Below are 13,091 nucleotides of genomic sequence, written 5' to 3' on the forward strand. Positions count from 1 at the left end.
CAGCTCAGTCTGGTTAAAATCAGTTTGTATTTAGTGAAGCTTCACTGTGGCCTTCTTCACCTGAGTAAAATAATATAAATAAATCTATCTGTTGATGAGACAGTGTTTTCTGGGGCTTCAAATGAAGTTCAGAACAGGTCTCATTCAAGAATACTGTACTTTTATTTGTTCATAGTGGGCTGCAGGATTGTATGGTAGCTTATACTGATTTCAGAAATAAGTGGAAAAGACTGTATCATGTATTCAAATATAATCTCTGTTAATGGAATTAGTATCACACAGGTACAAACTGTAATTAATTGACTGGTGGTGTTTCAGAATTCTTGTTACCAATCACACTTTTAAATAGAGCTAGCTAAAAAGAAATAATCTGTTGTGAAACCAGGAGAGTTTACAGAATGTTCTGTCAGCTTCCAAGGGTTTTTTTTCAGAATTTGCTGTTTAGAAACCATCATTAAATGCAGAAAACCTGAAGTTCAAAAAGTTAAAGTTGTTATTCTGAAAAGGCTTTGGTGTTTCACACACCTCATCCATCACTCTGGGGTTAATTATAATGAAAATCAGTGGTGCCTATTAAGCACAATTGAACCTGACCTCATTATGGGCAGTGTGGTTTTATACTGTCATTGTTGCCAGTCTAGAGACAAAACTCCTGTGTTGATTTGTCCTAACTCCACAGCTCATGTGACTCACCTCTGACCTGTTTTTTTTCCCTTTTTCTTCCCTGTTTCAGAGACGTAGAGGCTCGGGTGTTTTCTGTGCCAATTGCCTGACCACAAAGACCTCTCTCTGGCGAAAGAATGCAAATGGTGGATATGTATGCAACGCGTGTGGCCTCTACCAGAAGCTCCACTCGGTAGGAAGAACTTACCGGTTTGTTCAGTAGGAAAAAAGAGCTGCACAGCTAAGCTGGGCAGCTGTGGTCTTGCCTGGTTGTGTGATTAGTACCACTCCCTGGCCTGCAGTTAATTTCCTAACAGGATTTTGCAGAATGGTCACTTTGGGATCAGTTGTGATTCATTATGAAACAGCCTGGGATGCTGTGAGTAGATGTGTTTGAGATCACCAGTGATGCATTTAATTATTTTGATACAAAATAAGGAGAAAATTATTTCTTTACTGGGAATTGCTTTTCCATGCATCTAAGATATTGTGCTGAAAGCTCTCTAAATTCTAGAGTCCTTATAATAAAAACCAAAATTCTTGAAATTAGACATCACATCTATATTAAAATATCTCTTGAAACAGTTTTTGTGTACTTTGACATCTTTTGCCTCTATTCTTGATAGCAAATTTCCTGGAGATATAGGGTGGTGGAGTTTTGTGTTCTTTTTTCTACAGTTCTTAAAGTCTGCTGGAAGATAAATATCTCAACAAGGAAGCTATTCACTTAAAGGCACTCAACACGTGCTGAGGGGAAGATTCACCAGCCCTCAGGATCAGTCAGGGAATAAATAATAATCATGGTCTGTCTATATTGCTTTTCATCTTATTGACACTTGACTTGATCCTGAAAGATATTGAATGCTCTGGTCCAGGTCCAGGAAAGCCGTGCTGAACTGTTCCTTGGATCAGTGCCAAAATGCATGGAATCTTTTAGGTTAAGACCCACTGGTTAAATATTATCCTTGCTGACTTTAATAGGCACAAGTAGGAGAGTCAGGTGACTAATTAATTATTTTTTACAGCATTCCTATGAAATTAAAAAGTGTTACTATTATTCAGAAATGGAGACCGAGGTAGTCTTTGGGAGTTTGCCAGGGCAGTGTATCAGATCAGGCTTAGAGCCTAGCTTAGATATAAATGTGGTAACTGAGAGTATGCATTTTTTAAAATGCTTTCCAGAAATTAAATTTGAGACATAAGCTTCTCAGTGGTCTTGTCTACTGCTCATACAATAATCCTGTTTATGCAACATCCTGCCAAACCAGCCCATTTACTAGAACAAAAAAAAAAAAAAAAAAAAAAAAAAAAAAAAAAAAAAAAAATTTCAAAAGCAGCGTGACCATCACCAGTCTGAGGGGTTGGCTCTGTTTGCCATCTGTGTCATTCTGGGGTCACTCACTGTTTTTAAGGCCCAGAATAGCCCAATCAGGCCAGTAATATCTAAGAAGATGGACTAATGCATGGTCTTGTCCAGCATCTTGGCTGGGTCTTGCTCCAGGTATCATCTTCTTGGACACCTCTCAAAGTTGTAGATAGAATATCTACTTTAAGGAAATTGATTAGCGGTGAACATCCACAAAGATTTTAAGAAGGACAGTTTGGTTTTTTTATTTGATATTTGAGTCTGGTTATTTGTAGAAATTCCATTTGCCGACTCTATTTTCCTTTTTTTAAGTATACTTTTCTCAGCTGTAGTGTTGGATCTTACCATGATTTTCAGCATAACTTTTTGAATAGATAAAAGCTACAAGAATCAGTTTTGAATTCAAGCACAACTTGGAACATCCTTATGAACCAGTAGGAAAGAACTAGTGTACTTCCAGCAACATTTATTAGAAATACAGTGTCAAAGTTTATTTTATGCATCTCAAAAGCAAGAAGCTGGCACCATCTCTAAGCTCCACTGTTTAAGCATGGCAATAAGCTGCCATTCAGTGGACATTTGACATTAATGTCTTCAATTGAACTTTGACCAAACAAATGAAAAGAATTTCATTAAGCCTTACTGTGCTGTGGTATGATAGCAACTCCTTTGTAAGTAGGAGTCTGAAATAATCCAACAAATCTCTCGTTTGGGACACCTTTTGAGACAATCCCATGCAAAAGGATGCTCTTTAGGTGGACACCAGAAAGATGAATGTTTCTTTTATCTGTCTGCCTGTCTGTTCAGGAAAAATTACAGTATGTGTCATGTATTGGACACATAGTTTTGAATTAAGGGGTCCAGGATGATGCAGTTATTAGGGAAATGTCTAAAACTATAAAAAATCGAGTGAATAGAATTCCCGTCTGTAAGATCCCTGTTCATCTAAATTATGCTACACTGCTGAGTAAAACTCACCTGTAGTAGTTTGCACATTTCTTAGCTCGCTTTTGATTGGATTATTACCATCTAACACTACTATCCTCACTGATTCAAGCCTAGGGTCCCTTTTTCACTTTCATTTAATAAGAAGAAAAATCTCTGATCTATCAGATACTACTAGGTGATAGTGCCTGACAAATGTTAACGTGGTAGTGATTTCTGCTATAAGTTGCATTTCTATTTCTATGATACCCGTGAATAATTTTTCAGTGTGTTTTCAAAAATGTTCCATCTATCTAAGGGGTAATTGACATTAAACTTGAAACATTTTTCACATTTCTCTCCTTTAATGCAATCAAATATATTTTTAAAAGTGTAATTATAATCCAAGTGTCTATTATTAAAATAGTTTTAGTGAAAAAAATGCATCATATGTATGTTTTAGGGAAAAAATGCAAACATATACACAATATTCATATTTGCTGTCTCCCCAGAGTCAGCACTGTTGACCATTGTTGAATTTGACCATTATTATTGTGGTGCTGTCCTTCATTTGTAAATAGCTTGAACTTGGTAATGAAACACTACATTTTGTTCCATGGTGATTCCTTGACAATCTCCTTGGACTAATTCAGTGAAGAATTGCAGCATATTCTAGGGTTAGTCTAGAGGAGGATCCACTTTCCCATGGAATTTGAGAAATTTCATCACAATAATTTATTGAAGCATTTGTTGAATTTTTTGTTTTATTTTTTTCAGTTACTCATATTATTGGAGTGGGGAGATTGCCAATTGATACAGAGATGGTAGAAATATTTGTGATCATCTTCAATATATTATGTCTAACATATAATTAAGGATCTGACATAGGTAATTTTAAAAGTAAAGTTCTGGTAATGTTTCCACTGTATTCTAAATTTAATGTGCCACTGAAAATCAAGAAGTGACCTTAACATTTTCTATTTGCCTTGGTTGTAACCAAATACAGGATATTTTTATTTGCACCTTACTACTATGAATAAGGAAAATTAGTAGATTTACACCACTAAAGAGTACATTTTAATCATCTAAGGACTGGTTTAATCAGATGAGCACTGTCATTGGCAAGCTGAAGAATTTTAAAGTTGAACCTACAATAACTTTGAATAGCTGGAGCCTCAAGTAGGTGTGTGAGGGTCCCTAATCTTGTGTAGGAAGATGTTTTTTTCAACTACTTCCTTAATCAGACTTCCTACCTGTAGCATGAAAAGTAAAACTAAAAGCATTTCCAAAATATTGGAGAGTTGTCTGAAAGCCATATAAAAATGGTCTGTAGTGTTTAGAATTTCATAAAAGCAACAACAAAGTTGTAAGATCTCACAAAGCATCTGAGTTACAGTTGTTATAAAAAGGCAAGGAAATTATACAGACCTTATAATAAAAAGTATATGCCTGTGCATATTAATTTGCTATTGATTGGTCAAACTATAATCTTTATCTGAATAGAATTTACATAGAAAATGTAATTTTTTAACACAGTTCTGTCTCACCTTTGATCTGCATGAGGAGGCTGGTTCAGGTGCTGTTTTTCTGCCAAGTTTAAATTTCTCTTATTAAAAATGTAAATCAAAGTGTGTATATACTTCTGATTCAGCATTTTAGCAGAAAGTAAAATCCTAAAAAATAGCTGCACTATCTAAAGTGTAGTTAACCATTAAGAGTAACCCAACTGAGGGAAAATAAGTAAGTGAAAGGAGAGGAATATGGCAACTCAAGAGAGCGACTAAATCTCTGCAAATAATAGAATGGGTGTTCTTCCAGCTCTGGATGTTTTCATATTAGCTTGAAATTATGAATATATTAAAAATTTAGTTACATTCAAGGTACAGATTACTTTGGATATTGACTGTAAGCCAAAATTAAATCTGCTTTTAAAAACAATGTTAAAATTTCTAAATAAATATATGAGTAGAATACTGGGGCGGAGGGCACTTTTCTGGCCTCCAACCAAAAGAGGATTATATGCCTTTGGGAAGAAAAATGTCAGCTGCCAACACACCAAACTGAATGACTTTTAGGTAGTTTTTGTTGTTCAACCATCTTCCCAGTAGAGAAACATACTGATAGTGCAGCACCATTTTTCATTCAGATACCATTGCTTTTCTCTTGAGGAGCTTTTAAAGGAAACCTAACTGCTGTCCTTCCTTGTACCATTTTTTTTTGTTTTCCACACAAAGGTATTTTCACTTCTCTAAAAAGGCCACTTAACATGAGCTGGTGTGGGGTAGTACCAAATGAAAACAGAAGTCCTCACTTGGTTCTTCCCTCTGCCTCTTTGTGATGCTTATTTCTTTACAGATCCCTTTTGCCCTATGCCTTTTCTCCCTCATGACTTAGTAGCACATCAGTAACACTTAGAAAGCAATGCAGCTGGGGTGAAGGAGGGCTAGTTGATACCAAAGAAGAGGCAGACCTTTTGGTGCATAGTTTTCCTGGGCTTTCTTCTCCATCTTTCTTAGTCCCTTTATGGCCACCATCTTCCCACTCAGCACACAGAGGACCTGCAGCCCTTTTGCTGTGTGCCCTGTGTGTGCTTGTGGTTTCTGTCCATGTCAGAGCAGGGTGAATATGAAGGTAAGTTCTTGTCCCAGTGGGAGCTGTGCAATCCCCTGCCCAAGAGCAGCTCTGGTGGCAAAGTGCACAGAACAGCACTAGTGCACAGGGCCTTGCATCTCCCTCACCTCACCCCCAGCTCTCAGCACCCACTTTCAACATGTCTCCCCAGAAATTTTTAGGAGTAAGAGGTAATAAATGGTTTGACAGCTTGGATACTTCATGCCTTTTTAAGTAAATAGGTACAGGATGTCAAAGAGAGTTGTCTCAGGTGGATAAAATAAGCCATTTTATAGTTTACTTTCAGCATGAGGGGCCATGAACCAGCATTTGGATTGAAATTTGGTCATTCCCGTAACACTGTTGTAAGACAGTTCTTCACAAAAGAAAAGATAAATTTGCATGAGCGTGGTCTCAGAGATTTGTTTAATGTGTCTTTCTTTTTTCCTTTTGTTCATTCTCTGTGTGTTCCATGCAGACTCCCAGGCCTTTAAACATCATTAAACAGAACAATGGTGAACAGATCATTAGGAGACGAACAAGAAAGCGCCTTAACCCGGAGGCACTTCAGGCTGAGCAGCTAAACAAACAGCAGAGGGGTAGCAGTGAGGAGCAAGTCAATGGAAGCCCCTTAGAGAGGAGGTCAGAGGATCATTTACCTGAAGGTCATCAGAGAGAAATTCAACTTCCCAGCCTCAGTAAATACGAGGCCCCAGGTTCATTGACTAAAAGCCATTCTGCTCAGCAGCCAATATTGGTCAGCCAAACTCTGGATATTCACAAAAGGATGCAACCTTTGCACATTCAGATAAAAAGTCCTCAGGAAAGTACTGGAGACCCAGGAAACAGTTCATCGATATCAGAAGGGAAAGGAAGCTCAGAGAGAGGCAGCCCGATAGAAAAATACATGAGACCTGTGAAACATCCAAACTATTCTCCACCTGGAAGCCCTATTGAAAAATACCAGTACCCACTTTTTGGACTTCCGTTTGTACACAATGACTTTCAGAGTGAAGCTGACTGGCTGAGATTCTGGAGTAAATATAAGCTGTCTGTTCCTGGGAATCCACACTACTTGAGTCATGTGCCTGGCCTACCAAATCCTTGCCAAAACTATGTGCCTTATCCCACCTTTAATCTGCCTCCTCATTTTTCAGCTGTCGGATCAGACAATGACATTCCTCTAGATTTGGCGATAAAGCATTCCAGACCTGGGCCAACTGCAAATGGTGCCTCCAAGGAAAAGAGTAAGGCACCACCAAATGTAAAAAATGAAGGTCCCTTGAATGTAGTAAAAACAGAGAAAGTTGATAAAAGTACTCAAGATGAACTTTCTACCAAGTGTGTGCACTGTGGCATTGTCTTTCTGGATGAAGTGATGTATGCATTGCATATGAGTTGCCATGGTGACAGTGGACCTTTCCAGTGCAGCATATGCCAGCATCTTTGCACGGACAAGTATGACTTCACAACTCACATCCAGAGGGGCCTACACAGGAACAATGCACAAGCTGAAAAGAATGGAAAACCTAAAGAGTAAACCTTAGCACTTAGCACAATTAAACAGAAATAGGTTTCCTTGATGGGAATTCAATAGCTTGTAATGTCTTGTGAAGACCTATAAAGCACTTCATATAGAGAGCATGCCTTATCCAATATTAAATCCCTTGTTATTTTCTGTTTTTCCCTTTTTCTTCTTTATTTTTTTCCTTTTTTCCCCTTTTTTTTCTTTTTTTTTTTTTTTTTTCTTTTTTAAATGAGTGGGTTACCAAGAAAAAAGAACAGTTGGATGGTGGCCAGAAGGGGAGGAAGATAATTCAGTGGGACATGGCCCACCAAAGCTAGCCAGAATGCAGTGAATCATGCCGAATAACCTTGAGAAAATTTTACTGGACAATTAATACCTTTGCTGTTGTGTAAGAGACATAACTGGCAAGAGTGCAAAGATGTGTATATGTATATACTGCTGCAGGGGTGTAGTGAACATATGCACATTGTATATAAGAACTAGACATGTTAAATATACAGAGTTAAAAAGTCATTTTCTTTTCTTTAATTTGGGCAAGTTTCTGCCCTACAACATGCCTTGGGATCACATTGTCCTCAGAGCTTTGGCAGCAATGTCATATATGTGTTTCTCAGACTCAGCTGATTTTTAGCTACCATTTTATCACTACATTCTTTCTGGCACACTTTAGTCTAGGAAAACCATTTTGTGCAAGTGAATTCTCTAATACAGAAGCCACATTCCAGGTTTAATTTGCATAGAATAAGGTAACCTGCTGTATTTTATTTTAATATATTTTTAATATATTACATTTCTAAACCTTAAAGTCTAAGGTTACTTCTCCACAGGCTTAACATTGCTATACATACCAGTCAATCCCTTCAGTAGACTTATACCAGCTTTTGCTAAGTAGCATTAAATGTCTTCATAGTACTTTTTAATACTTAAAGCTTTTTAAAAACTATCCATGAAGGGAAAGCTCCTCAGCATAACTGCTCAGGGAAATAGGGCTAAATAACTAAATATTAAATAATTGGTTAAAGGTGCTGTTAGACGAGCCTCCATGCTTGCTACAAGGGTGTACAAGAACTGACTTTAATCATTTTCATTCTAGTGTCCCAACCAGTAGTTTATTGTTTTGCCACAGGGATGTAGAAGATATTACAAGCTACTGGATGCACTGTCAGATTAACTTATTTCATTAAAGAAGTTGGGAGAACAAATAGAAAAAAACCTTATTTTTCTAGTAAATATTAATGTATTACATTTCAAATAATGGTGCCTGACATATTGAATAATTATTTTCTACAGTGTACGTATGCAACAAAGATATTCCATCATGCATTAGAGTCAGTTCTGGCTCTGCCTCGCTGTTTACATTTGCAAATGTAGCAAACAAGGTAATGAAGCAACTATTTCTATTGCAGTAGGTATCTTTTTTTCTGTGTGTGTGCATTAAAGTTGTAAACGATAACATGAAATGAATGAAATTTGTTGATATTAATGGTATGAAAAACAAGAAGGAAATGAAAATATTTTTATGCCTACTTAGGAAAAAAGGGTAGCACTATTCATTCCAAGTACTTTTGTATTCTTAAGCTCTTAACTCACATTGTTATGCTTAAAATGATAAACATATATCCTCTTTTTATTGCTTTGTCTGTGTTTCAGAAGAAACATTTCAGAAATTATTTTCATAAGTGCTGTTTGACGATGCAGCACTGATATTTTATTGCATTCTGTAGTAGCATTGCACTCCATTTTTACAATATTACGCAGTTGCTTTTTTGTTTTGTTTGGGTTTGTTTCTTTTTCGCAGTGCAGGGTCTTAGTTCCTTATGGTTGGATGGCAGGTGTAGCTCAACTGGTTCATGAATGTTGCAGCGAATGAAGTTTAAAATGTCTTTCTGATATTATGTTGTCTTTTATTTCTCCATTCATGCATTTTATTGTTTAAAATGTTCTATAAAAATATCTCTGGACTAAGTCCTCTCTTGAGATTATATGTAAAGGGTCCTATTCTGATCTCACTTACATGCCGCCTTTCTCAGATTTTCATGTAATTGAACTAAAGCATCATAAAGAAAAAAAAAAAAGTTCTTGTATTTAACTTACCTGAGTCTCACCACTCTCCCTTCTAGTATTTGGTGCACTTATTAAGATACTTAACCAGATAAATAGGGAGGTGGAAAACAAAAGGAGAGGTGATAGGAAATGTCTTATAGGGCTTGGCAAAAGAAAAACCAGGAGGGAACTGGCCTAAACATTCAGCACTTTGATAGTCTTTTGAGAAATAATGTGCCTAAAGCAGCTGGCAACAAACATCACCAAGCATGAGAGGCACTTACACAGTTGATCACCAAAGGTCTCACTGATCTTGGCAGTATTTATGTGTTATATTTCCACAGAGGTGAAACATTATTGCACAGTTTCTCTGATTTGTTAGGCACAGACAAGCTATTGTTCAGCATTAGGCTGCATTCCTTCCTGCTCCACCCATTGCTTCTTTACTGGTGAGCAGCATATGGAACATCCCGCTCAATCTGCTGTGGTTGAGTTCTGTAACCCTTCAGTAGTGTTCTAGGTTAGCAAAGGACGTTGGGCCACATTCTTCTTCTTCTGTTTTTAGATGAATCTCCAGCTTGATACCAGTGACAAAGTCTGGTTATGTTTTTACTATTGTTCTCCAATAATAAGTTCTGACTTGGTTTTTGTGGATTTATTTTTGTTGGGTATTTTCTGTTTCTTTTTTTTTTTTCTGTGGGGACTGAAATAGATTGCCCTCGTTTCGTTACGTCAGGGTCCAGTGTGTGTCCTTTTCAGCTTTTCCAAGGAAGATGTTATACTCAGTAAGCAGTGATTTTTATCAGCTTCAAAGGTAGCTGCCTGCCGATTTCCAGTAGTTACTGGTTTGACTTACTTCACTTAAGATGTACCAGTTCTTCTGGCTTCTTTGATAGAAGCTGCATCTTCATGGCAAAATATTTTAGAGGGCCATGTGCATTGTAAGACTTCAGCACTACCCTGAACTTCATAACACTTCTTGCTAAACTCAGAAGCAGAGGCAAATTAACAGGAAATACACATATCAGGTTTTGGGGATGAGGAGAAATGAAATCTTATGAGTGCAAAGAACAAGACAGAGCTTTGAATGTTACTATTGCACACCTAGACGATGCAAATAAAATTTGAAAAAAAGTTCATTGTTCTTGCCATGACATATTGAGATGTTCTAAGATTTCTGCTTTTTAAGAAATGGGATTTTGCTGTAGTCTGTTCTCTTTGATTGGGATAGGGGGAGCACAGTTTTGTTTCTTAACAAAAGAGACGTGACTCCATCCATCTTCCAGACCCCCTCACAATGGGTACTAATAAAAATAAAAAAATCCTGACACTGGAAAAGAATAATCTTTTCTAATACCTTTCAGATGAAAACCAATGTTAGCACACACAATTTCTGCACCCACTGTGTTTCAATCAACTTACAGCACTAAAAATTGAACTTTCAAACAATCAGTCTTTGTTCTCAGTTTGTCAGTGGCTTCAAGGTGGTGAACTTCTCTTAGTAAAGGAATGGTAGTGTAAGATCTTAAAACGTATCTCAAATTGGACAACCAAATAAGTAGATGTTTCAAAACTAGAGGATTTGTGGTGCCTGTCACTAATCAGATTGTGGAACAGGCACAGTGTTTCCAGTAACTCTCTGTATAGATGGAGCCATCCTGTGAGATCATCTGCAAACCAGATTGTCTCTAAGCTGTCACTTCATGGCTGCTGCCCCCTCAATGGAGCAGGAGATGAAGATGTTCCAGAGCACAGTTTGTGTTCAGGTGCCAAATTTAGACTGCTTTCCAAAAGAAGTGTTGCACCTAATTGCCACTGTGCTGATGAAACTCCTCCCTTAATTTTTCATGGACTATCCAGAAAGGGGGAAAGACACTGGATGCACATATCTTGGTTTTGCCTAAAAAAGGCACTGTTTTCTATTGTGACAGTTTTAAAGGGAGAGAAAATTGAGACATCTCAAAAGGTGGAGACCGTGAGTCTCCTGTGAGCAATAGATTATTTTTGCAATTAGGGGGGCAGCAGGACAATTGTCTGATGCTAATTGTATACAGTGCTGAAACATAGTGATTGTGCAGTGGGAAAAACTGATTTGGCAATTGTGGATCAGTACTCAGTTCACGGACAGACTTTCAAGTCCACCCTTGGACTGGACACTGTTGTTTCGTAGTCACAACTACTTTCTTTATCTGCTAAGGATGTTGTCTACCATCTGCTTTTTGCCCAGTATGTCTTAATATAATCTCATTTTTGCTCCTGTATTGACTTTTCTTGGCTGACTTAACATGCTAATTCCTAATACTGGTCAGGAAAAGCCAAGGAGATTAGAAGGTCACTTCTTTGCAGCCAGAAGGATAGATATATTTCCTTCTGCTTCTGTGGAGACAGTTATGCTTGGCAAAGAGCAGTGAGCAATTTGTCAGCATATCCCAAATGTGATAGATAAGTGAGAAATTCCTTCTAAACTTTTCTCTAAAGTTAAGATGGACTCAAGTAAAATTATTTACTTAATTTTCTCACCTCAGAATAGGATTGCTCACTACCCTCTTCCTCACAGTTTTTATTTCATTCAGCCAACTCTGGAAAGCTGGCAGTTGGGGAGATGCTACTTGTGTAGCAATCACACACACCCCAATTTACTTTAAGAGGATAAAAGACAGTAATTAAATGGCTGACAGCCAGATAAATACCTGTTTCATTTGATTCTTTGTTACACTAAGTAAAATTCCTTTACTAGGAAAGTAAAATTATACTTAGTAAAGTAAAAACATCATGACAGCTATCACAGTTTTCCATTCCTATCATTTTGGCCTCTGAGCTCTGTGTAGGAGAACAGGAGAAAAGGAAACATCTCAAAATGCCATTGTAAATTTAGCTTATAGAAAATTCACCAGCAGGAGAAAAAAGAAAAAAAAAAAAAAAAAGAAAAAAAATTGCTTCATAAAGAATGACTTCATGTTGCTAAAAACCATCATTAAACTTGTAGCCCTGATTTGACTCTAGAATGCTGGCTCTTAATGTTTTGTCCTTACAACACATGGATGTGTTTTTTGTTCTGTTTTGTTTTGGGTTTTTTTGTTTTGTTTTGTTTTTTGGTTTTCATAGTGCATGTTCATTTCTACTCACAAACATGTTCTTGGTGTATTTCTTATGCAAACAATCTTCAGGCAGCAAAGATGTCTGTTACATCTAAACTTGAATAATAAAGTTTTACCACCAGTTATAAATCAGATTTGCGTTGTTGTTTCTGGGGAGAAGGTAATGTCATGGTCTCACTACACTGCAGTGGGGTTGGGGAGGAGAACAGTCTGGAGTGGGGCTGCTCTGGGAGCATGATGGGGCCTGACAGCACCTCTGAGTGATGGCTGGTGGTTATGGCTGAAAGGCAATGCCAGCATTGCTCGGATGGGAAAGGCATAGAAAGGGAAGAGCTCCTTCAAAAACACATTAGCCCTGTCACAGTCCTTCTGTACTTAGGGCTCTAGATGTGATCCAAATCTCATTCAAATTAATGACAGGCTTTGAGTAAAAGTCTCTTATATTGGAGTCTAAATGTTTTTCAGTACTCCATCATCCTGGCATGACATTACTGATTTTATTCTCCTGCCCCAAGGAAGAGGAAATACTTCAACAATTTGGAGAAATTATGAAAGAAAGGCTGATATTGAAATGTGATCACGTTCCCAGGGTCACCAGGTCTACTCCTCATATGAAGTTCATGATGGTTGAAATAATTCCTGATACTCAGGACCGTGGTTTCACATCATGGCCACAGCTCTTTCAGGAAATCCTGCTGTCTCCCATCACACAGGTCATTGACGCAGTGGTGACTCAAGAACAGAGAATACCACCTACAGTGTTGCTGCCACCACTTCCTTCAGCAACCTTGGAGGTTTCCTCAGAGGTCCCAACCAAAGCACTGGCCAAATAAACTCAGCCTGGCATTTCTGTTTGGAT

The 13,091-nt window shown here is 37.7% G+C and overlaps 1 protein-coding gene across 8 annotated transcripts in view; it reads left to right on the plus strand.

Moving 5' to 3' along the window:
- The window catches only part of TRPS1 (transcriptional repressor GATA binding 1), a 214,593-nt gene extending 202,480 nt beyond the window's left edge, over window positions 1-12,113 (plus strand). For all 8 annotated transcript variants that reach the window (XM_068182644.1, XM_068182685.1, XM_068182701.1 and 5 more), the window contains 2 exons: window positions 734-856; window positions 6,042-12,113. In XM_068182644.1, coding sequence (XP_068038745.1) covers window positions 734-856; window positions 6,042-7,103 — 1,185 coding nt within the window. In that variant the 3' untranslated portion in view covers window positions 7,104-12,113. The remainder of the gene's footprint in view (window positions 1-733; window positions 857-6,041) is intronic.
- The last annotated feature ends 978 nt before the right edge of the window (window positions 12,114-13,091 follow it).

This window comes from Anomalospiza imberbis, chromosome 1, assembly GCF_031753505.1.
Source record: "Anomalospiza imberbis isolate Cuckoo-Finch-1a 21T00152 chromosome 1, ASM3175350v1, whole genome shotgun sequence".
Classification (NCBI taxonomy): domain Eukaryota; kingdom Metazoa; phylum Chordata; class Aves; order Passeriformes; family Viduidae; genus Anomalospiza; species Anomalospiza imberbis.